The sequence below is a fragment of the Athene cunicularia genome, assembly GCF_003259725.1.
Source record: "Athene cunicularia isolate RWA chromosome Z unlocalized genomic scaffold, athCun1 chrZ_part3, whole genome shotgun sequence".
Lineage (NCBI taxonomy): Eukaryota > Metazoa > Chordata > Aves > Strigiformes > Strigidae > Athene > Athene cunicularia.
In genome coordinates this window covers 14,067,271-14,090,652 of record NW_020799144.1, presented here as the reverse complement: position 1 = coordinate 14,090,652, position 23,382 = coordinate 14,067,271, and the positions used below count along the sequence as shown (strand labels likewise).

Here is a 23,382-nt window from a genome sequence, read left to right as displayed (position 1 = left end):
GGCACCTGTACCCCTTCGTGATCGCGGAGAGCGAGGCGCCCGAGGAGGACGGCGGCGAGGTGTCGGAGCTGCGGCCGCGGGGCCGGGAGAAGGTGCGGAGAAGCGCGTCGAGGGACCGGCTGGATGACATCGTCCTGCTGACGAAGGATATCCAGGAAGGGGACACGCTGAACGCCATCGCGCTCCAGTATTGCTGCTCGGTGAGTCGCCGGGCGGTGCGGGAGGGTGGCGGGGTGTTCGTGTAACGGCGTGCGGCGGTCCCAGCTCCCTTGGCTCTCCCACTTAAAGCTAACGGGCGTAAGAAATGGGTGCTTGTGCTGGTGGCTCGACCTCTCAAAAACGGCGCTTTTCCTGGCCCTGTCTTTGCAAGTTAGGCTTGGTGGAGGGTAATACTGAGCCCCCATCAGGGTTTTTGTGGAGCCTGTTAAGGGAGGGAGGAGAAAAAACAAAACACCTCATTGCAACTTGAAATTCTGTTAAACTGCCTCAATACTTATCGGCAGGAGCATATTGCAGGGCTGGGAGCTCTCCACCCACCAGCCCCAGGCGTTCCCTTCTGGTGCTCGGACCTGGCTACTGCTCCTGACTGAGACTTCTTAAATTAGTCTGGTGCATGTGCTTCCCACCCAGTGCTTTGGGCTGGCCAGTGCTAATTAAAAGCAGAGGCTTCTCTCTTGGTTGGTGTTAGCTTTTGCCTGTAGCCAAATTTAACAGGAAATCAGCTGTGTGTGGTGGTGGACAGACGACTGAACATGCAGTTTTCGAGAGGTGAAATTTAAAATCCGTATTTACAGAAATCTTGCTGTCATCTAATTCTTCATGCAGAAACAAAATTAGGGGCCTCCTGTCGTGAGCTTAGGTACCAAAGACATAATTATTTCATAATCGTGACAGATCTGAGCCTTATTAAGCAGTTCTTGGCTTCAGAACCCGCTACGGTTGGGTATTTTGAGCAGACTGACTAGATCAGGCCTCAGATAAGAAATAAATGTGATGGAGCTTCACTCTTTCTTGTAAATTTGTGGAGAATGTGGAAGAGTGGTCCAGGACAGAACACATGACCTTGCACTGATCACTGGGGGTGAATGCTGCATTTGGCAGTCTTTGATGCTCAATCTGATTTATTCAGCCTGGTACATGACATGTAACAAATACACCGTCAGAGAAACCAAAACACTTCTCCGTTTTACAAGGCTAGTGCAGTAATTGCCCTAACTCACTTTTCCTGGCCACATCTGTTATAAGTGGAGCAGTCACAGCAACAAGGGTCTCATGACTACCGTGTTTTGTGTGGTGGATGTCCTCCCAGTGAGGACAGGAAGGGTCTGAACTCGGGTACTGTGCGTCTTAAAATGGGCACAATATCTGTGTGCTTACCAGGTGTTGCAGAAAAGTACTGACTGTTAAGTATTTCATTATGGTGAGGTTTATGGTTGTGCCTGCTGTGTTGAGGGGAGTTGCTGTCTCACAATGAAGCTGCTAATTCTCTTAAGGGCACTTAAATCCTTACAGAGTATTTCATGTTAAAACTTAAAAATCTGAACTTACTGAGAGCAAATTTAGAATCACTTTGAGCAAGTACAGGGAAAGGGCAGAGCTGATGTGATGAGGGAAGATGACAGTTTTAAGCTATTGGTTTATGCCTTAACCTCCAGAAGCAGAAAGAGTAACTAAACAGCTGTGACTAGATGAATTGGAAGCTCCTCACTTTTAATGTTCCTTACACATAAGTTTTCCATTTAACTGGGAATTCACAGTAATCGATTTCATTTAAAAACACTAAGGTTAAGTCCCCCTCATTGCAGAGAGACAGTTGCTACTGGTAGGTGAGTATACATTAAGTGAATATATATGTGTGAAGTGACTTTCAGTCATCTAGCTTCAGGTTACCTCGTAATTACCTTCTGGCTTTAGATTTGGTCTTTGACCCCTTTTTGCCTCATACTGTTTGAATGGGTATCGGTTTAGGGGAAAAAAAAAAAAAAAAAAAAAGAGGCGAAACAAAACAAAGGCCCTGCCTTTGTTTCATTAGGGAAGAATGTATTTCTCAAGGATGTGGTATTCTTAGAGCGCTTTGGTTCAATGGGCTTTGATATTTAAACTATTGTTCTTATATTTAGGTCGCAGATATCAAGAGAGTTAACAATCTTATCAATGATCAAGACTTTTTTGCCCTGAGGTCTGTGAGAATTCCAGTGAAAAAGTTCAGCGTGTTGACTGAAACACATGTCTCTCCAAAAGGAAGACCAGTCCTTCGGCCTGCTCACTGCTCCTCAGAACCGCAGGAAACGCCGCCTTCTGACAAATTCTCCCCTAATGAGAGTGCTGGCAGCTTCTTAAAAGAAGTGGATCGAGATATAGAAGAAATAGTGAAGTGTAATGATACAAAGAGAGAGAATCTTAATGAAGTTGTTTCTGCCTTAGCAGCCCAACAGGTCTGCTTTGAAACTGATGGTAAAACTAAAAAATGCAAGGATCCCTACTACGGAGCAGATTGGGGCATAGGATGGTGGACAGCTGTAGTGATTATGCTGATTATTGGCATAGTAACTCCAGTTTTTTATCTCCTGTATTACGAAGTTCTAGTGAAAGCAGATGTCAGTCACCATTCCACAATGGAATCTTCCCATTTGTTTGTCACAGCAGCATCGCATCAGAAGCAAATAGAAAATGGAATAAATCCAGCAAATATTTTGAATGTCGATAATCAAGGAGACCTTCAGCCTTAACAACAGAAAACCCCAGGCAACTGTTACTCCTAGACACGTAACATAGCATTAGATAAGGGGAAACCACAGAACACATAATGCATCTGGAACGCAGAGAAAATGTGTCCTGATGTGTGACTTGCCTTTATGGGCAGCACTCAATACGAGGGTGTGTCTGTGGAGCATGTAATCTCTGAATATGCCTGAGACAGGTGATTTTAATACAAGGTTGGGATACAAATTTAGGTATAAAATTGCCTCTGAAGCTTTGCACTTTTTTCTATTTTGATAGGAATATGTTTTTTAATTAAAAATTAGATGAAAAATATGTAGTTTGAGCTAACACATGAGGAGTCTCACTGTATGTTTTACAGCCCTAAAATGGGCATTTGGGGATATCTAACTTCTAAACATCTTAAAGTATTTATAGAATGCATAAGACACTTGACATTTTAATATCAAGTTTACAGTTGTCAGTTAAAACTGTGTTCTCATAATTTTATCTTTCTTATAGAGTAAGGGTTTGGGTTTTTTTTAAGAAAACCCAATCATTCCATAATTAATTGCCACTATGAAGGTCTTTTTTTTTTTTTTTTAAAGGGAATCTTCAAATCTTGTGCTTGTGGTCAACTCTTTCTTTAGTATTTTCCAGTATAGGCAGTAGGATAATTTGTTTTCTGTGACACTGTGCCTCAACACAGTCCAGTTGAGTCTTGCTGAAACTTCACATCCTTCCGTGGTACCCTCCTGAAAACTGGCTGGACTGGACTGCACTTCTCAGCTGTGTATAGGATGAAAGAAGTGTAGATCTCCGGCACCTTGCCCTAACAGATTCAGTAGTCTTTATTTTATTCTAATGATTTTTTTTTTTCCCTCTCAGTGAGGACCAACCAATAGAGCAGTCATGCGGGTACTGACTACTCATGGTCACGTTGCCCATGAACTTCAAACACCAGCTTTTTCCTGAAATCTTCTAGAAAACTTCAAATGAGATTTAATGGCTGCTAGAAAGAAACTTAAATTGCAGCAGAATAGACCACTTGCAGCTTCAGATGTGTTCTTTATGTAGCAGCGTATCCATCAACCACTCTGTCGTTGAATGTTTCACTTGGGGTTTCACAAACCACCTTGTTTTTTCCCCTCTTTTCTTCCCTGCCTGAAAATGCTACAAGATAAACTAAAAAACCATGGACTCTTCCTACAGAAAGAAGGAGGTACTTGTGTACTTGGAATATTTTTAAATAAAAATTGAGATGCTGCCTATAGTTTTATTTGGTTATATTTGCTTTCTGGGGTGAGATTTCTGTTACCCTATTCAAAGTACCATTTGTTGCCAAAGGCCCAAATAACTGACTTGAATAGGATTTACAAAGAGAGAAATGGGAAAATAACCACTATCCTTTTAACTACTGTTATAAGCTTTCCTTTGAGTGTCTTGACTAAGTATATATGATACAAAAAACCTGATAAAGTGAATGTTTCCTGACTGTTGGAGTTATTCTGGAGTGCTCTATCACCTTAAGTTTTGCAAGTAAAGACTCCTGCCCCATCTATTCTTGGGGCAGTTGTTCACTGGCATGCCAAGTGTAGGAGGATGAATTGGATAACTTTTAATGCAGCAGGCCAAAGTTTGAAGGGAAATGTGGTACAGTTGGATCTGTGAACTGTGATCTGTGGCCCCTGAAACCTTTGATGAGAGCCATATCTGTGGAGATAGTGAGGCTACTCATAATTTCCACACTGGAAGAGGGATTGCAATCACACATGAACTTCATGCTTCACATAACGCTTGTTTTCAAAGATCTTTTCAATTAATAGTTCTTTGAATATGCCAATTAAGCCTGAATACTGAAGTACTGTTTCTGGGTACTGGTGTAGGAAAAATTGCGCTGAAAAATAATTTATGGTGGCTAAAGTGATAGAGTTTCTCTGGTTAAAACTTTAAAAGGTGACTTGCTCTAGTCCAGGCACCACAGCTTGGCACACGAAGACAAATATTTTTCTCTGTGGGACTGAAACTTGGCACATGAAATGTCTGTATTTTACTGCAAGCTTGTTTGCTGGTTTGCTTCTTTCCCCTTCAGCTTCCGAAACCTCAAAATTTTTATCCTTCTATTTCTTACAAAATTGTCAACATGAAGTTAGCTGTTGTGATGAGGCACCATAACCCTGATTTACTGCACGTGCCTAAACTGGCTGGCATTAAAGTGCCATCAGTATAGAAGTGAACTGACCTTCAGCTGTGGTTTGACTCTGTCAGGAAGGTCTGTTGATGTGGGCAGAGAGGTCAGTTGTTACCTGGTGGTTTTCACCCTGTGGTGGTTCGGCCTGATTGTTCTCTAGCGCATCCCAGGCTTTGGATTTCCCGGTGTTGGAAGGCCTGTGCCTTACTGTCACTGAGTTAAGGGCCTTTATTTACCTTAGGATAAGAAGTTGTTAGAAGAATACAGAGGGAGAGCTGTTTTATTAGTCCATATTATGCTTTTAACCAGGAGCCTAGCATATTTTTACTGTTTTATTACATAACATATTTTCAATTTAGAGAGTTAACTTTGTCAGAAGATACAGTATATCTCTTTCCAAGATTGTAGAATTCATGATACTGTCTGTCCACAACCATCAGCTGGCTTGCATTTCTGCAGGATGCAAGGATGTTTACTGTTTTTTTCCAAAGTACAACACAGCTGACAATACATCACTGCACGTCAGCCCTGAATAAACAGGATAACTGCTCTGTCTGGAACTTAAATCTGATTTAAGTTAAAATCTGTCAAGTGAGTCCTTTTAGAAACGGACTTGTTTGGAAAAATAACCCCAACAACAACAAAACAGAGTGGTAAATCATAGATTAATTACAACACATTGTTGATTGGGAAGTTGGTTCTCAATTTAAGTGCATATTGCACTGTTGGATCATGTAAAATGTAAATGCTTTAAATCTGATACATTTTGAAGTATGTTGTCACAAATAGTCTTTGTATAACTATTTTATAAAGGCTGAAAATATAACTTTGTAAAATAATCCTGAATGAGGACGTAAGCCTTCTTTTAAATACTCCTGCTCCTCTGCTTTGAGAAGAACCTAAGTAATAACATGTAAAATAAAGATTTCATTTTAGAGTGCACTGAAAGTAGTGCATATAATGTATTCTTAGCTCTGGATACTTTGCATGTTTTATTACAGGAGGCCACTGCTTTTATTTGTTTTGGCTCGTTTTTATGTATGATCTAAAATACAGATCCTTGGCCAGTAAGTACATGGCCTTGACATCTGCCGTACCATCACTGGAGCCTTCAGGTGTCATCCTGTGCATGCCTTGTGGAACTTAGCACTTTTCTGCATAAAGCTCTGAGAATTTGTTAATTTCTCCTGAAATGAGGATTAAGAAACAGGCATGAAAAATCAAGGTTTCGATCAGTGAAGTTCTTTGGTGGTGCTCTCCCTGCACACTGAAAGCAGTGCCTTGTACGAAGTAGGGTTTGAATATATGCCTGCCCAAACCCGAAGTCTGATGAGACCCAAAGAATAGTCTAGGTTTTATCAGCATTATGGTCTTGCAATAAATTCTAAGCAATCAGAAAATCAGTTTATAAAAACAGGTGTTACACCTCTAACAGCACCACCTCGTTTCAGTGCAGAAGTGCCTCAGCAGAGAGCTGTGTCACTGCAGAACTCTGCCTGTTCAGAAGGCTTGGCTTAGCTGCCATTGTTATACTTGTCCTAGAGGGTCCATCCGGAGGTCAGAGGTGACCATAGTTCACCTTTTAGAGGTCTCAGAAAGACCTGATTTCTGCCAGAGTGCTTTTTCTGAACAGTACAGCATGAGGCAGTTGTCTCTCCCGTTAGCAGTATGGCGAATGAAGACAGTCAGCGCTCCTCAAGATTTTGTGTCTGCTACAAAATGAGGTATCAAACCTGCTCAAGCAAGCCACAGCTTGTGACCAAACTAACTCGTGCAGTAACGCTTTTCCAGTGTTAACTCCCCAGCTCTGTCTCTGGCATAAGCCACCCGTCTGTGTTCCTTGTGTGAGAGGCGAGGAGCCTCGCTGTTCACCTTGTGTGGGGGGAACAGCCAGTGGAAGATAACACTTGTTATCCTTGAGGCAAGTGAATTTGATTTTCAAGATGCTTACCTTGTTCAGAATGTCTTCTGTCTCTCTGGTCTATCACCTGCAAGGAGGCACGCCTGTTCAGGAAACAACTGCTGGCCTGTGTGGTGTTAAAAGGAAATGGACAGACAGAATACACTTCATATGCAATGCAGAAGCATGTTTATTAAACATTATTTGTATAGCTATGAACAATACAAAATAAAATGGGTATACTCTGAAGTGTGACCTGCATAGCATTTTAGTTTCTTTTCTTTTACTACTGGTATGTATTTCATCAGAGCACATGAAAGCTACGCCTTAAGGAATTAATTTTTTCCACACAGAAGTTCATGGAATAATGCAGTCCTGTTTTCCAGTCACCGGTGAGGTAAAGTACTGCTTGACAGAAAATCAGACTTGAAGGAAAACATCTGTAGTTTCCTTTGCTGATAAAAGAATTGGTTTTGGTTTAAAACTGTTCTTTCATTAGACCCAGTAACAGCACTGGTTATAGGGAACAGAATGTTTTAAGTAAAAAACCCACAAAACAACAACCCTGATCAACAGTAATATATTAACACTGACCAATAATATTTTGACCATCAAAGGAGCACAGGACAGGGAATGCTCTGTCACTGTGTTCTTCAAGTATTTAATCTTGGGAATAAGCTTTCTATGCTTCAGCTGCTGGTTCTTAAAATTGATGCCAAACATTCTGATTTAGCTATTCTTTGCATTCTTGTCTTACTTCCCTAATTAAAACCTCATGCATCAAATTACTTCACAATCTTTACCTACATTTTGGTTTGGTGTTGTTTTTTTTTTTTTTTTGTATTGGTTTGCTATCTGTTAAGTTTCTGCCTTACTTGTTGTGTAGGAAAGTAAATAGATGCATTAACCATGACATACATAGCTGTCGTGCCATCTCAACAGCTCTGTGAGGTAAGAAAGTTAGTATCCCCTTAAGAGGCAGAGAAACTGAGGTGAAAGACTGACATTTTCATCTCTGATCTGTGTGCCACTGGTGAAACCCAGGATTCCATAATCTCTCAGTCTTAAATTCTACCATATATTCTTTTTAAGGGAAACTACCCTTAATTATTACTTCTGTTACTTCTGTACACTATACTGTTAGTATACAGTAGCTGTATAGGTAGCCCTAAGGCTATACTAAGGTATACTGTATACTAAGGCCATTTCAAGTCAGTTTATATTAAAGTGCTCTGTTGTCAATTATTTTCAGTCACCTGAATTTGGAAGTTACCTAAATTCAGAAGACAGCTGCCAAATATGAGCAGCTTATGTCTGTAAAGGCCATATATCTTTTTGCTGCAGTCATGAGGAACTCCACTATTATTTTCAAGATTTGACTGCTAAAGTGTAGAACTGTGTAGTGCAAATGCTTAGGCACAATTTTGATTAAAATGCATACATTCTTTCTCTGTGCAGAGGCAATACAATGGCATTCAGCTTACTCCATCGGTAGTAATTGCAGAGAACCTTAAAAAAGGTGTATGTCTGCAAAATATTTGGCAAAGGAACAAAACAAAAGATCCCCCATCCTGTTTTACAGCCTCATACAAATTAAAAATAATTGTTCAACGTGTTTCTGGAGAGTATACTTAAAATCCACAGAGCTAAAGAATTAGTTCTGTTGATAGTGTGCCTCCAGAAATCTACTTCAAGTAGTGTAAGGCTTGAGCAGTGTACCACCTAGAAACAATAGCTAATATGTCGCTTCATCCATATTGTCATCACTGGCAACATCAAAGTCATCTCCATCTTCAAAATATGAAGCAATGTAGTCATTTTCCTAAGGAAAAGGAAAAAAAAAATCACTTTTATCTGTGGAGGAGGCAATTTGTGAAAGAAACATGCTTTAAACTGCACTTGAGCACCCATGTTTTGAAACTAGTAGGAGATTTTTCTTATTTCTTGGGAAAGAAAAAGGAAAACACTGTAATGAAATTCTGATAGCTACAAAAGAGGAGTCGTCACAGTTTTAGTGATGAAAATGAGTAACTATGTATTGATTGTGGCAGGACACATTTCTGCTTGCAAGATCTTTTTTTCAGACCTCTTTGGGAGTAACAAGTCTAAATCACCCACTTAAGTGCAACACAACATAGTGCAACGAAGAAAATTAATGTAATAATGGCTCTCATAGAGCTCTCCCTCAGTGCTGGAGAAGCAAGGGACATTTCTCTGGCCGACAGCCAACACACTACTGAATGAGTGGGAGGTGACTTTGTGTAAATAAGAAAACAAACATACCTCTTCATGCTCCTCTTCATCAGGTTCCTCTGATTCTTCTCCTTCTTCATCTTCACCTTCTTTCTCTTTTGTTTTGTCTTTCTCGTCTTCAGAGTTTTCATCTTCAGATTTTTGGTCTTCATCATCCTTCCCTTCCAACTCCTGTCACAAGGCAATGTTTTACACAAGGTAATCTCGTGTTACAGCAACAGCATATCCTCCAGCTACCAAAACATTATGCTGCCTTTAATAGCAAGACAACAAACATAACAATGCTGCACAATGTTTTTTTCAGTATTTAAAATAACGATGTGAAGCACAAGAACTTCACAAGGACCTACTTGATCAAGCATTAGCCATCGGACTGGACTAAAAAAGTGTGTCTTCTGTAATAGATTATTTCCATTTACCATCCACTGTTAGAATAACTGACAGTAATGTCATACCTGATAAAGCAATACCTCATACTGCACACAATAATGTTCTGCACCAAACAACAGATGGATTACCAGGAGAAGAAATTACAAGGCTGTTTCACCTTTAAGCTTCCCATTCCCACATGGTGGGTAGCCGCCTCCAAAACAGAGGTCGCTTTCCTCCTAAGTTTCTCTTTCTGTATGTTTCTTCCCTCTCAACTTACTAAATTGTTTAATTCCCAACAGCAGTAGCTAGGTGAAGCAGCAATAGATTTAAAAGCTCTGGCACCAACTTCAAGAAGCTCTGCTAGTAGCTGTGCTGTTCACAGTTTGGCTGCGTCACTACCCAGGGAAGAACAACTGGTCGTTGTGTTCGAACAGGAGCAAAGAAAATTGTTTCTCCGCAGGCAGGCTCTATCCCTATCCCCTCCCTTGCGCTACCACACTGCAGAACAGTTGTCTGTCAGATTAACAAGACAAGGCTGGAAAATGGCTACACTTGGTTATTCCATTTGTAACCAAAAAACATACCAAAGGTTTAATTTTCCTTCAGCAATTTTTATTGTACAATTTAGGAATAGTACAAACATCTTACCTCAATTTTTTTCAGTACCTCCAGATTACTTTTAGGCTCAGATCTTTTTGCCTTTTTTGGTTTTGCACCTGCTGAAATAAAATACATCACCATTATTTTTTTAACATAGAAGAACACAAATTCTCTTATTTTACTTGCTCTTAAGAACTTACATCTTCAGTATGCCAAAGAAATCCCATACCATCTGTATTAAAATTACCTTAGACTTTGAGCTACATCATTCCTGGAGGTGTAAATGCCCAGTTTATGGAAGTGATGCCTATAGGGCCAGTCTGAATCTCACTTCGTTGGGCCAGAGTATGACGTTTAGCTTCACAAAATACTTTTCACCTAGATACTCACGGTATGTTAAAAAACTAGAACAAAATCTCAATTGTTATCTTTCCTCATCTTGAAAAGATAACAACTCATGAATGTTACTGATTTCTGCAACATGACAGCTGGGTGCTTTGGACAGGTCATAGATAAAAAAAGGCAGACAACAGTTTATTAGCTCAAATGCAGTAGGCATGGTTACTGCAGCTAGAAGGCTTCTGGATCACCGCTGGCTCTCATGAGCCCACAGTGAGTATTTGCACCTAGTCCCTGGATTCATGAACATTATCAAGTTACTCCCTACAATCCAACTATATAGTGGAGCAAAGGTCAAAAATAGCATTCCACAGAGCCAGCTAAGAGCTACCCGGATTTCAGCACCCTAAACTAAGGCTGCCCCAGTTCCATGAGCACAGTTGGACTGGTAGATGAGGAGAAACAAACCGCTCCAAAACCAGAGATGTTACAGCATTCAGAAAGCTCTGTGAGACATCCCATTCCCACAGTGCAGCTGTCCTTCAGCTCTCAAACTGAAAACACAGGGCTATTCCTGACACAGATTAGCTCTTCTCAGGAGGGTAAAACTGCCTGCGTGATGTGCCATATTGGTGTAGCTACAGCTGCTGAGGGGCAAGGCATCTTCAGGCAAGCTAATGTGAGTTGCCCCTTTTTTATGCTAGGCTGCACTAGGTGGTATCAGAAAAACAAACAGTGTGCATTGATGGAGGGGAGATCCTTTCTGGAGCAGATACTAACCTAGATGTGGTTATGTATTTTATCTGGCCTAATACTTAAGGAAGCAGGACACTAAGAGCTGCTAAGAAGACAACTGTATTTTGTCAAAAGCACTTGTCATAAATAGCATGTGTTTCATTTCAGTGTTTTGCCTAGGAAGGGATTACGTGACAAAAGCACTGCACAGAGCTGAGGGGAGTCAAGCTGCTCTGTAATAACATATGAACAGCATCAAAGCAAACACATCCAGAATGAAGTAGGCTTTTAGGGGAAATAAGTGAAAAGTGCGATTCAAAATCATCATTTCTGCACAAACCCCTGCGGGCTTTTAGAGGTAATGCCTATAGAACAAACAGCCTGGAAATGAAAACAGACATACAAGATCTTTCTTTAAATGCTGGATGTCCCTGGAACTTATCATAAAATTAGAGACACTGACCCACTGTTAGTAGAACTTCAAGCAAAATAGCTCCTTACATCCATGTATCTTAGAGGTGCAGTGGAGTGCATCTAATCTCTCCAAATACCTGTTCTCAAAGTACTTGGGTGTAAATGTATACATCTGATTGCTATATGCATAAAGCTGGCCTACAAGAGCTGAACCCAGTCAATGCTTTTCTTACCATTTTTGTTTGGTTGGTTGTTTTTGGCAGGCACCACCAAAGTGAGAGGTGTGTAAAAACGAAGCCATTCCTGTACACATTCCCAAGACCACTCCCGCAATCTACAAATCCACCCTAAGATGTCTGTCCTCAAAATACAACAGAGAGACCTACCAGAAGGGCTAATGTGTCACTGATCAGCTATTTACAAACCTCTTGAGTCATATGACTTTTGTATGGCCTCTGTATCATCAGGATTCCCAAAAAAAAGCTGAAAGCATGTGATTTTTGCTTTTAGAGGAACCTATTTTTTTTGATGCAATCAAATTGTGATGGTCAGCCGATATTTGCCATTACAGCTATGTAAGAAAATGTACTTTTAAGAGCAAATAGAGAAACTGGCACAAAAGAGGAAAAATCCCTCACAGTGAGCAGTGATTCCCTCTTTGTTTATGACAATCACAACATTATCGAAACAAGGAATAATAAATTGGGATTTATTATTCCATTGGATTCTGGGGAGCAAATTATTGCATATAGGCTTACAAAAGCCAATGGAGTTTCTTCTTTTTGGGGAAAAAAAAAAAAAAAGTAGGTATGTAGTGGTTTCATCTTTAGAGATTTTGCAAGTATGTAATTTTCAGCTGAATCTTGCAGTCCTTCAGTACCATGCTTCTCAATGACGCTCTTAAAAGGAACAAAGCTTCCAGCTGAGCTAGTCTCCAGGACTACTGCACATTCCCTTTTATTTTTCTATTTTATCCTTGAACTGAAAAATGACACATGAAAGTCTTGGACAAAGAGAACAAGAAAGTAAACAGCTACATATAACAAACAGCTAGATACAGGAGGCCAAGTGTTATTTCACAGACACAGAGCAACAGACTTCTACAGAGAACTTAAAATAACAGTCATGCATGCTAGAAAACACTTTGAAAAACAAATACACGTATGATGCTGTATAATAAGAAATTTTTTTTTCCTGTAAGAACCAATACCAGCTCCAACTGCTGTTGAAGGATCTGGTTCACAATCCTGCAGAAGAAAGCTGAAAATAAGCAAAGAAAGTAAAACTAAGGAAAGTAGAAAATAACCTACACTGAATCACATATAAAAGGCTTAAAAAAATGCAAAAGTCAAAAAATCATAAACAAGATAACTGAGAAACCCAAGATATAAAGAAAATCTGAACAGCCAGCTATTCATTAAATAGGATGAGTGTTGATTAAATATACAAACTTTAAAAACAAAAAGTTTTGTGGGTTTTTTTAACCTTTCACAGTTACATATTTCATATGTTAATACTGCACATCACTATGAGAGGCAGGAACAGAAGATAAATCTGATCCAGTAAGTTAAAATACCCTACAGAGCAAAGCAAAAATCACAGAAGATGGCAGACTGGTAAATTACTTAGAAAAAAAAATGTCAAAAGCCCTGATTATTCAGACTAGTTAACATTTCTACCTTTTTTTTTCCCTCACAGCCAGCTCCAGTATGTCTTCTATCAGTCAACTAGTGTGTACTAAAATGCTTTTAAACAAAAATATAATATACCTTTTTTGGTCTTTTCTTTTGGCTTAAGCTCTCTTGGGAGTATTTTCCAATCTGTTCAGAAAAGAGCTTTAATATACATGAATTATGATTTACAGCAGTTATCCTCCCCCTGCCACCCGCCAAGGAAAGGTAGGAGCCCCTGTTGTGTTTATAAAACCCAGATACCTGTGACTGAGACATCAGGTTGAGTTTAGCAACATCAGTGTTTGCTCCCAGTTTAAAACTGGTATCTGCACGGTGAATTAGGAAGAAGGAAAGCTAGAGTGAGAGCTAAAGCTTGCATCCTTGCTGCAAACCAGTTGTTTCAACTGAGTAAATAAATAAAATCAGATCCTATTCCTTTCTTTTTTTTTTTTTTTTTGACAAAACAATACTTTGCCTTGATTTGAAAACACGTGAAGGGCATAACAAGGAATACATGGCTTGGTAAGGATTTGCATACTTTCTTATTGCTTGAAAAATAATGAATCAAACATTTAAAAGTGCAGAACATTTCACAGGTTAACAAAGAATTAGCCTTTGAAAACCTCAGATATTACCTGGGGTCCATGTTGCGTGCTCCTTTCCAGTGTCCTGGTACCTTTTACTATACCTCTCAATGACTACAGAGAAGGATACAAAGAGTTATTGAATTCAGTTCATTAAAAAGGCAAATCCAGACACCATCTTTGATCTTTTCCCATAACTAAACATACAGTGTATTTTTTTAATCCCATATTGAACATTTTCTTGTGCTGTTGTCAAACACTTAAAAAACAGTTTCATGTCACTACTTTGAGCAGTTCTCATAATTCTGAGGACTAATCACTTCTAGGTACTAAGTACAAAAAAAAAGGCATTGCTTTGCATTTTTGGGTATCTCCTTTTGATCAAAACACTCCCTCCTCTCCCCAAAAAAGCCCCTGCAAAACCCCTCTAAAATTATTATCATTTATACTTCTATCGCTGGAAAGCATGAAAATATAAAATGCAGATACAGTAGGTAAGCTAGGTTGAAACATCAAATGAACACAAACTCTTCTACTATTCAAGTTTCACAATCAAAACTTTGCTACAAAACCAGTCAGTGAGATTTACCACCACTAATCCTAAAACTACCCAGAATTCCCAGGTCTCAGAAGGCTGCGTTTCAGACTGATCACAATTAGCTCCCCAGACCTTAAATACTTCTGCAATGGCAAAGCTTTACAGCATAACAGAGATGTGTCCTAAACAGCAGCAACACATTTTAGTCCATTTAACCTCATTCCAGGCTAACTAAACTGAGAAATGCACTGTAAATATTACAGTAGTTATGCAGCGTATTTGTACTGCAGAAAAATTTTCTTGTATAATCTCTAATGTCAAAAGCAATATCACAGCTTAAGTATTTTCAAATCAGTCCCATTTTTTCTTACCAAATTACCATGCCCAACTGCAAAATCCACTGAATGGAAAATTAGTGCTTCTGACTGCACTAATAACTCACTACCCAAACACGGGTAATTTTTGTGGATAGTGTACAAAAAATGGTAACAAAGACAGACTGTGACTTTTACAGTCAAAGACTTCTAAGACACTCACCAGAAAAAAAGAAGGGAGAAGGAAGACATCAGAAATGAAGCTCCATTTTAAACTTAGTTATGAGGAGGGTAAGCAGAAGACCTTCTTGAAACAGTGCAACAAAGAACTTGCATTTAAATTGACAGTGTCTCAGGGGACATTTAATGTAGGTGGCCTTCACAGATGCTGTTGGGAAACTGTCAGCACACAGAGGGAAAGAACCTAGTAATTCTGATTTCAGCTCGAGGCTCTTCAGTGAAGAACTAATTGCTGATGCCATCAGCAAAAAATACGTCTGACTGATTCTCGACACTCACAGCTAATGAATTCATTCCAAACCACTGCCACAGTGACAGTAACCCAGTCACAGCAGATATACCTACAGGAAAAATATGAATGATTCATAGCTTATAAAGTGAGGAAAATAGAGAACTTAGTGTAGAACATGACTGCCACTCACCCAAATGAGTGTTGAAATGAATGATGAAAATCTATTATCCATGGCACACTGATGCATCAAAAATGCCAGACAGTATTAGACATGGCTTTCATTTCCTACCTGAATAATGAAAGAAAGATAGATAGCTATGTCCTAACTAATTAAAATGTTTCCCTTTTCACACTTCAAAGGACCATTTGGCTCACAGATGTTGTGTTGAGGGTCTAAACCAATACATTTGCTCTTGCAGCAAAGCCAATTCAAGATGTTCCTGCCCACAGTCCCCCTCCTGCCTCCCTCTTAGTCCTACCAGACGATTTGATGAAATAAAGGGGAGGAAAGGACTCTAAACCAGGTAACAGAAAAGATGAGTTAAAAACCATCTACCCTGGGGGAAATTATTTTCTTAGAGCTAGGCAACTTCTGCCACATACTGCAGTGCCAGAGACAACTGCATACTGTGTCTGAGGTGAAAGCAAGCTTTTTTTAAGCTGCAGACCACCACTGATTTAATTATACCCCACCCCTCCGATGGGGCATTTTTGTACAGCTAAAGGTTCAGTGACAAGTTACCTCAACTTACCCTAGGGGGGATGATGAGAACATCTGAAGCATTATTTGAGTCTATCAAGCAGCTGTCTACCTGCTTCCCCTGCAACTGCCAGTTTTTGTAGGAAAAGAGCCTTCAAAGCTGGCAGTTCTAAGAGGCACACTCAGCAACAGAGAGAGACCACTTCATCTCAGAAAGAAGGCTGCAGAAACAAAGATGATTTTGAGGCGAACAGTAAGAACGATCACATGAGGCAAAGTTGGAAAAGAGAGGTATGGTTTCTTGGAAGCAACCCTGGCCGGCTTTCAGGCATACCAGTTTCTTTCTTTGTGCCTCAAAGGGAAATAACAAACTTCAAGCCTGACACTGATCAAGAGCACAGCAAGCCTCGAGTGCAATGAGAATCCAAAAAGACTGGAATTTGTTTACTCAAATGAAAGAGGAGATGTGATAAAAGACTAATTTGGAATTCTACCACCATAAAGGGATCTCTGGAAATGAAGATCGGACCTGTTCTTGCCTCATAACCAAGGTTCTACCTGGCTGCACTGTCAGGGTCCACCCTGGGCCGTGCTTGTGCTGCACTACAAATGCCTGATGTATCGCAGTGGCTGCAGGGCTCCAACTGCAGGTCAGAGGGAATACTCTGCCTTTGGGGGTCAGCACCATGTTCACTGCTCACACTGCGGTGTTTCAAACAGTGCTTTTGTACAAGAATGAGCAGACAATCAATAAGGTGTGTTAATCGGTGTTACATTAAAAAAAGAATGGTGCCAAGTCTCAAAACCCTCTAGAATTCACTGCTGCACCACGAACAAAAATTACCAAACTTCAGAGGGGGTTGAACTATAGCACCTGTATCGTATCAACATCATGAATATTCAGTCAGAAAATACTCTGATGGCTTTGGTGTGGAAATAAACTTCATGTTTTAGAGTTCAAGTCGGCTCTTACTACTCAAAATCATGACAAGACAGCAGATTTTTTGAACATTTTTATAAAGCTTTTCAGCGACTGCCTACTGCACCGACTGGGCCTAGGGTCTGACACATGCAGCGTTTCCTAATTGTGATATTTCCTATTTTCCTGTAACAGCACTTGTCATTTACACCGTTCAGAACAAGCACTCCAGAGGATGACAGAACTAGGCAAAAATTACAAACAAAAATAAGCACTCCTCACAGTAATAACCTCCCGTGAGAGCTAGATTTATAATACATCCACAGCAAGGTAAACAGACATTTAAAGTTTTCCTACCCTGCTCCTCTTGCCTTCTTTCTCACTAGCTCAGTTTTCTGACCTAGAAGCTTGGATTTTAACAGTGTAATGATGTATGACTGGACGTCAAGTACAGCAGAGCAGTTATTGTTGTCAAACAACAACAAAGAGGTTAATTTTTAATTACATATAAGCAAAAGACATTTTTAGCTCAAGAGAGTAAGATCAATCTTTCACTTCTCATCCAGCTCTGCTTCTGATGCAAACCTCAGTAAATCACTTACCCTCATCTCAGTCTTCATATTTCAGGGGACTTGTCAGTAACACTTACCCATCCTTCCTGAATAGACTTAGGGGAAAAAAAGTTAGTACCATTCAGAATGTCCAGCTATTGAACAGAACATTATTTTAAGTATCTCTTTACACAATTAAAATGGAAGCTGAATCTCAACACTACTATTTACTATGGATTTCTTCGCTCTAAGGCAATTATTTTAGAATATTTTAACATGTAGAAATGTCTGTTTCACTGGTATTGGTTAGCATACAATTGAAAAGACTGAATACAGTTGGTCTCAATGTTTCTTACGGTGCATCAAATGGAACAGATGTTTGATATCTCTTTTATTCATACAGTAGTTGTTTTCTAGTTGCAGCACTTGTAGGTGTGACCTACAACTTCAGTAAGCATAAAGGCAGAAAAATTTCCTACCACTTTAAGCTGCCAATTTTTATTCTTATTATCATGAGAATAAATACACTTTCCACACAAAAATTCAAAAACAAATACATTTTCAACGCATGCATTTCACTACATTATCCTTCACAAAACAGTAACTACCAAAGATATAAATAAAAAGCACACAAACAAACCTTCATGATGTTCTACCGTCAAAAAATATGGCAATGTTGTCATAGTTCCTCTAAGTTCTTGTTTTAAGGCCAACATGTAATCTTCATCTTCTCCTGTTTTCAGAGGCACTGGCTTATTGTCTGTATGCTGAGCAAATTATGTGTATTATTTATAAGGTCTTAATATCCATCAAATATACAGGAACACTAACAAAAGCTATAATAAACACAGCTAATCACAGAAGAGTGCAACTATGCATTATGCTACTTCACAAGTATACTATATAACATTCTGACATAAGTAACTATGTTTACAACTAGGTGGATGCCTAATACGGCTTCACTATATCTTTGTGCAAAAATGTATCAAGAAAACAAGAAAAAAAAAAGTATTAAAACTGCAAAATAGTCATTCATAGTCAGGCTAAACTCTTAATTGCCAAAAGCAGTTTTTCAGATCACCTTAACGTACACAGAAACCATTGTTTCTCTCTTCAGAGTAGTGCTGGCCTTAACCTCTTTTGTAACAGTGTGTTAATGACATTAGGTGTGATTACTCTGAATAACATAGACACCCATTCCATCACCATTGTCAGGTTGCATCATCATACAACCAGATAGCACGCAGGTCCTCACACAACTCAGTTTCTATCAGCTGAATTTGAATGAATTTTTAAGGTTTGGATTTTTTGGGTTGGGTGGGGTTTTTTTTGGGGTTTTTTTGTTGTTTTTTTTTTTAAAGTATGAATCTTGAAAATGAGAAATACAAATAAGCAAAAACCATTTGTAGAATGTACAGAACACTATAGAGCCCAAGACCGAAGCAAAGAATGGATGTTGTTTCTCTGGCACAACAGCTGGTGCACAATGAATACCTGAGTGGCAGGTTGCAAAGCACAGTGTGGTACCTCAAGTCCCGGAGCTGGATCATGGACGGAGTTTACTGCTTCCACCTGTATTATCTAGCTTGCCAACATTTTAAATCACTAATGTTGCTGAGGGTAAGCTGATGGTCCTTAACTGGGTTTCTAATTGCATTTACAGGAAATTCCTAAGAAGTCAAAACATGTCTATTAGAAATACACAACAGCAACAATTCACTGCTTGAAATAATTTCACTGTGAGTCAGTCACCATCTGTAATATAATTCTGGTGACTGACCAAACGCTAAATTTAACTCTTGATATTTTTATCGACCTTAGTTATGCCACTGGGTTAACATTTTATTTTTTTTTGAGTGGCACTAGATTTCCCTGGCAATTTTAACTTAGTTCTGAAACTCTGTTGACAGAAGGAAGAAAGCATCTTACCTTCTCCATGGTATACTTTAGATACGCTGCGGCTAGTAATTCCTCTACAAGGCTGAACCACCACTGAAAAGTATCTGAAGAAGCTATAGTTCACCCAAAATTCAGTTTTGCCATGCTATCAAGCAGACTGCAATACCCACATTAGGAACAGTTACAGATGGCTTAGTATCAATGAAATCACACAACTTAATCGTGAAGGTGGACTAAGAGGATATATGACATCAGGTTCAGTAAGTGAAGTAACTATTTGGAGAAATCTCACCATAGCACCAATTATAGATGAAACCTGCGAGTACTGTATCAGAATACAGAACCAGGGAGGTGGTGGAGTCCCCATCCCTGGAGGTGTTTAAGAGTGAGGTTGACTTAGTGCTTAGAGATATGGTGTAGTTGAGAACTGTCAGTGTTAGGTCAATGGTTGGACTGGATGATCTTCCAGGTCTTTTCCAACCTAGACAATTCTGTGACAATGTGAGATTGAGAAAGATTTTGTGCACCTTGATGAAATCCTGACATAATTGGGAAGCTCTTTTACATAAAACTGCCACATGGTAAGACTACTTTTCTGCCTCAAAATTGCCCAAGCTTCCCTGCACAGCAAAACATAGTCAGAAAACGCTCTTTAATTTTCAAATACATCCCAAATGCCAAATGTCAATTATGTTTCCTTGATTACATAAAATATTTTTTAGTTTTTTTCAAACTATTTTCAAATGCTGGCTGCTGAGGTACAAGACAATCATCCAAATCTTTTATGTTTGCATCAATAGTAAATTTCAACAATAAGCAAATCCATTCACAGCTTCAAAGACTAGTCTAACTTAATTGCAAACAAGTTCAGATAGCCATTGTTTCTGTTACTGCAATGCCCAGAAAACTAAACCACAAGGAGGCCTTTAATGACAAACATCCTGCAAGCAACCTAGTTAAACACAGGATACAATAATTAGCAAAGGGACAGAATGTAATAACAAGAAAAAGAGCGATTTACATTAAATACTTTAAAACTGACCTAAAATGCTTAGTGTTTTTCAGGTAACTCACTACTTTACCTAAACAGGAGAGTGCATACACTTGCCCTGAACACAGAGAGCGTGCTCCCAGGTACCTGTGGTACTTACAGGGTACGGTGCTGGAGGCTGTGACACGTCCTCAGGCAGAGCTGCACCTTTAGCAAAGCCAACAGCCTCGATGTTGAAGGTAAGCGCAGCACGTCCTCTTCCTCTACCAGCCATTTGGAGTTACTGAAAATACTACAGACTTTTTAGAGTTATTTTCGTTACACGTATCTAACGCATGTATACATTACCTATAAAATTAATGTTTAACAAAGATTACAGTCATTTTAAAGCCACTCTCAAAGGCTGTTTCAAACAGCAAACCATTTTCAATGCCCATCTTAGGTTCTTAAACAAACTATAAATTTGGTACATTCCCTCATTTCTGCCAGACACCCCTGCACACCCAAAATTACCTCCTAACTTAGGAATTTTAAACTTTTTTCTTCTAAACCCTAGATGTGCTGACTTAAGTTTAATCAGGGTAGAAGAACCAGAAACAACAACAACAAAAATGTTCAAGCACCCTGAACTTTCTGGGAATACATTCTGCAGTTTCTGAACTCTTCTCCAAAGAACAGTTTGTCACTAATGGCTTCTTCACCCTTCAGATTAATTTTTTTTTTTCCTTTATAACTTTGCAGCTAGCTTTGGGTACTGATAAAGAGCCAAAAGCAAAGAATTTCAATGCAAAAGCATCAAAGGACTCCAGCATGTCCGCAAGCTAAAAGGAGGTTGTTTCTAACTAAAATATTTCACCAAGGATAGAAAAAACAGCCTGCAAAACTACATTTACAGTCACATCTCACCACCTTCACTGTTAGGCCAGTCTTCATCTCAGGACTGCATGACTCATGGGGTTGGCAAGTAAAGCAAGATATGAGAAATAATTTTTGCAGGGAAGATATCAAGAAATGGGACCCAAGAGAAGCCTGGCTGAAGCACCGTGCTACCGCTCACTCCCCAAGACCACGCAAAGATCAGTTCAAGGCACCAGCCCAGAAATCCCACGTGCTGTTTGCCATTCACTGCAAGGTTGCACCCTGCTTGGTAAGATTGTGTCTGGTCTGGACTTGCAGCTGTACCAGCATCACCCCATCTATGGTGATGTAACAAGTTCAAACAGCAAAAAACTAAAAACACAATACCTACAGCTTCTCATACACTTGTCTACAAGGAATCCAGGACAGAATTACAGTTAGGAGTAAAGAAATGAATACTTCAGATCTTTTACAATTCCTCCAAATGGAAGCAATGGCCTTTTTATTAAATACCAGTGAGAAACATGTTGATGCAAGCATTTTCCTACTTAATACTTTCAACAGCAATAAGGTCTGCTTGGATAAACCAAAATGACATTATGTATGCTCACATCACTCAGCAGCATAGAATACTGTCTAAAAATAAGCAGAAAGGCCTAAATAAATCATTTTAAGAGAGATAACAAAGCCAAACCTAAACCTGAGCACTTAATTAACTGGAATTTTTTTTTTTAATAAAAAAATAAAAAAGAAATAGCAAACTCATTTCACAACAAGATGAAAAGATGTGAGCATGGATGGAGAAAGATAAAAGACACAGTAAAGCCCCAAACATGAGCAATTACATCATGTAGGTAAAACAACAACAGAAGAAAACCAAAACAAAAAGGGAGATGTCCATCTAGCAAGAAGAGGCACACTGTTTGCATTAGGTGGTGAATATAAAGGTGCATTTTTAAAATGCTGCTTTAATATTAATTCTCAGCAAGATTCTCTGAAATTAGAGCATTAGTCTGATGAGAAGGAACAAGCTTTAAAACTAGGAGTATTTCAACTCTGCATCTTTGCTGGTACTTGTGACTTTTTTCAAGCATCCTGGCTTAGAAGGTTTATGTCTACTGACACACCATGAAGTGACAGATGATCAGAGAAATAGTGAAGCAAATGAGTTGTACAACTATGTCACCAAGCATGACAAAATTACCACAACACCCAGTGTTTCAGCTGCCCATGAGGGATGCTGAATGATGCAGCACCTGGGTGCATTTTCCCTTTTATGGGCAGTTTGTGTGTCATTTACTCTACAACCAGCAGGTGAATTTCAGATTTAAGCTTTTAAAATTCCTTCAAACCTGTGGATGCTGTGTCCAGTCAGTCAGGGGAAGGCTGCAGAGGCCTTTGTGAGGGAAAGGCCTGCCAAGACTGAGTCCCCACAGCGGTGACAGGCGTGAAGAGACTCGGCACTCAGACGAGCTCTCCTTATCATATGTTTTCCTCAGAACAAAACTCTCGACTCTCGATCGTGTTCGGATCCTTGACTTTCAGAGACAGGTGCAATCAGTGGAAGGGAAGAGCAAAGGAGAAAGGATTGAAATTCAAATACTGAGGTTTTGTATGGTTTGGTTTTGGGGTTTTTTGGGTTTTTTTGTTTTTTTTTTTTTACCTGGCACCCCTGAAGGTAAAAGGGTGAAAATATTTATGACGATGGCCACAAGTCACTACCATGTGAGAATACACACCCCAGCTGCCCCCTTTCCTGCCTCCTCTCCCCGCTGCACCACCGTCCCCTCCCCAACACACCGGTCACTCCCAGAGGGTCCGTACCCGTTCCCCCCTGCACTAAACTCACCTTACAGTTTTCCTTCCCCCTCTGCAGATGGTCAATCCCCTCACGCAAGGGCTGAGCACCCCCAGCCCCCTCACGGCCCCCTCCGGGGTCCCTCACAGCCCGCTCAGGGGTCCCTTGGGACTCCCTCGGCGCCCGCTCAGGGTTCCCTCAGAGCCCCCTCAGGACCCCCCTAGAGCTCCCTGGGGTCCCCTCGGGTCTCTCTCAGAGTTCCCACGGGGCTCCCTCAGAGACTCCTTCAGGGGTCCCTCGGGGCTCCCTCAGACCCCTCTCAGAGCCCCCTCAGGGCTCTCTCGGGGCTCCCTCAGAGACCCCTCTGGGCATCCCCAAGACCCCCTCGGAGCCTCCTCCGAGGTCCCTCGGGGTTCCCTCAGAGCCCCCTCGGAGCTCTCTCAGGGCCCTCTCTGAGCCCGCTCAGAGCCCCCCTCAGGGGTCCCCCGGGGCTCCCGCACCGTCCCTCCCCGCTCGCTCACCCGCCTGCCGCCGCGCTCCGCCCGCGGTTGCCGCAGTGGGCCGGGCCCGGGGCCGCCCCG

At 40.3% G+C, this 23,382-nt stretch overlaps 2 protein-coding genes across 2 annotated transcripts; one reads left to right on the top strand and one right to left on the bottom strand.

The window, feature by feature from the left end:
• Window positions 1-2: 2 nt before the first annotated feature.
• LYSMD3 (LysM domain containing 3) lies at window positions 3-3,304 on the top strand (the record flags this gene model as incomplete). Its single annotated transcript, XM_026866506.1, has 2 exons — window positions 3-200; window positions 2,121-3,304. Coding segments are annotated over 2 exons (807 nt in total), but the record flags the coding sequence as incomplete, so codon positions are not given.
• Window positions 3,305-7,991: 4,687 nt separating this feature from the next.
• Window positions 7,992-20,424, bottom strand: POLR3G (RNA polymerase III subunit G). The gene is made up of 7 exons (XM_026866717.1): window positions 20,306-20,424; window positions 17,896-18,022; window positions 13,813-13,875; window positions 13,274-13,324; window positions 10,065-10,135; window positions 9,075-9,215; window positions 7,992-8,613 (listed from the first exon to the last, which is right to left on the bottom strand). Exons 1-7 carry the CDS (start codon window positions 20,417-20,419, stop codon window positions 8,527-8,529), a joined length of 654 nt encoding a protein of 217 aa, XP_026722518.1. The 5' UTR covers window positions 20,420-20,424; the 3' UTR covers window positions 7,992-8,526.
• Between the last annotated feature and the right edge of the window lie 2,958 nt (window positions 20,425-23,382).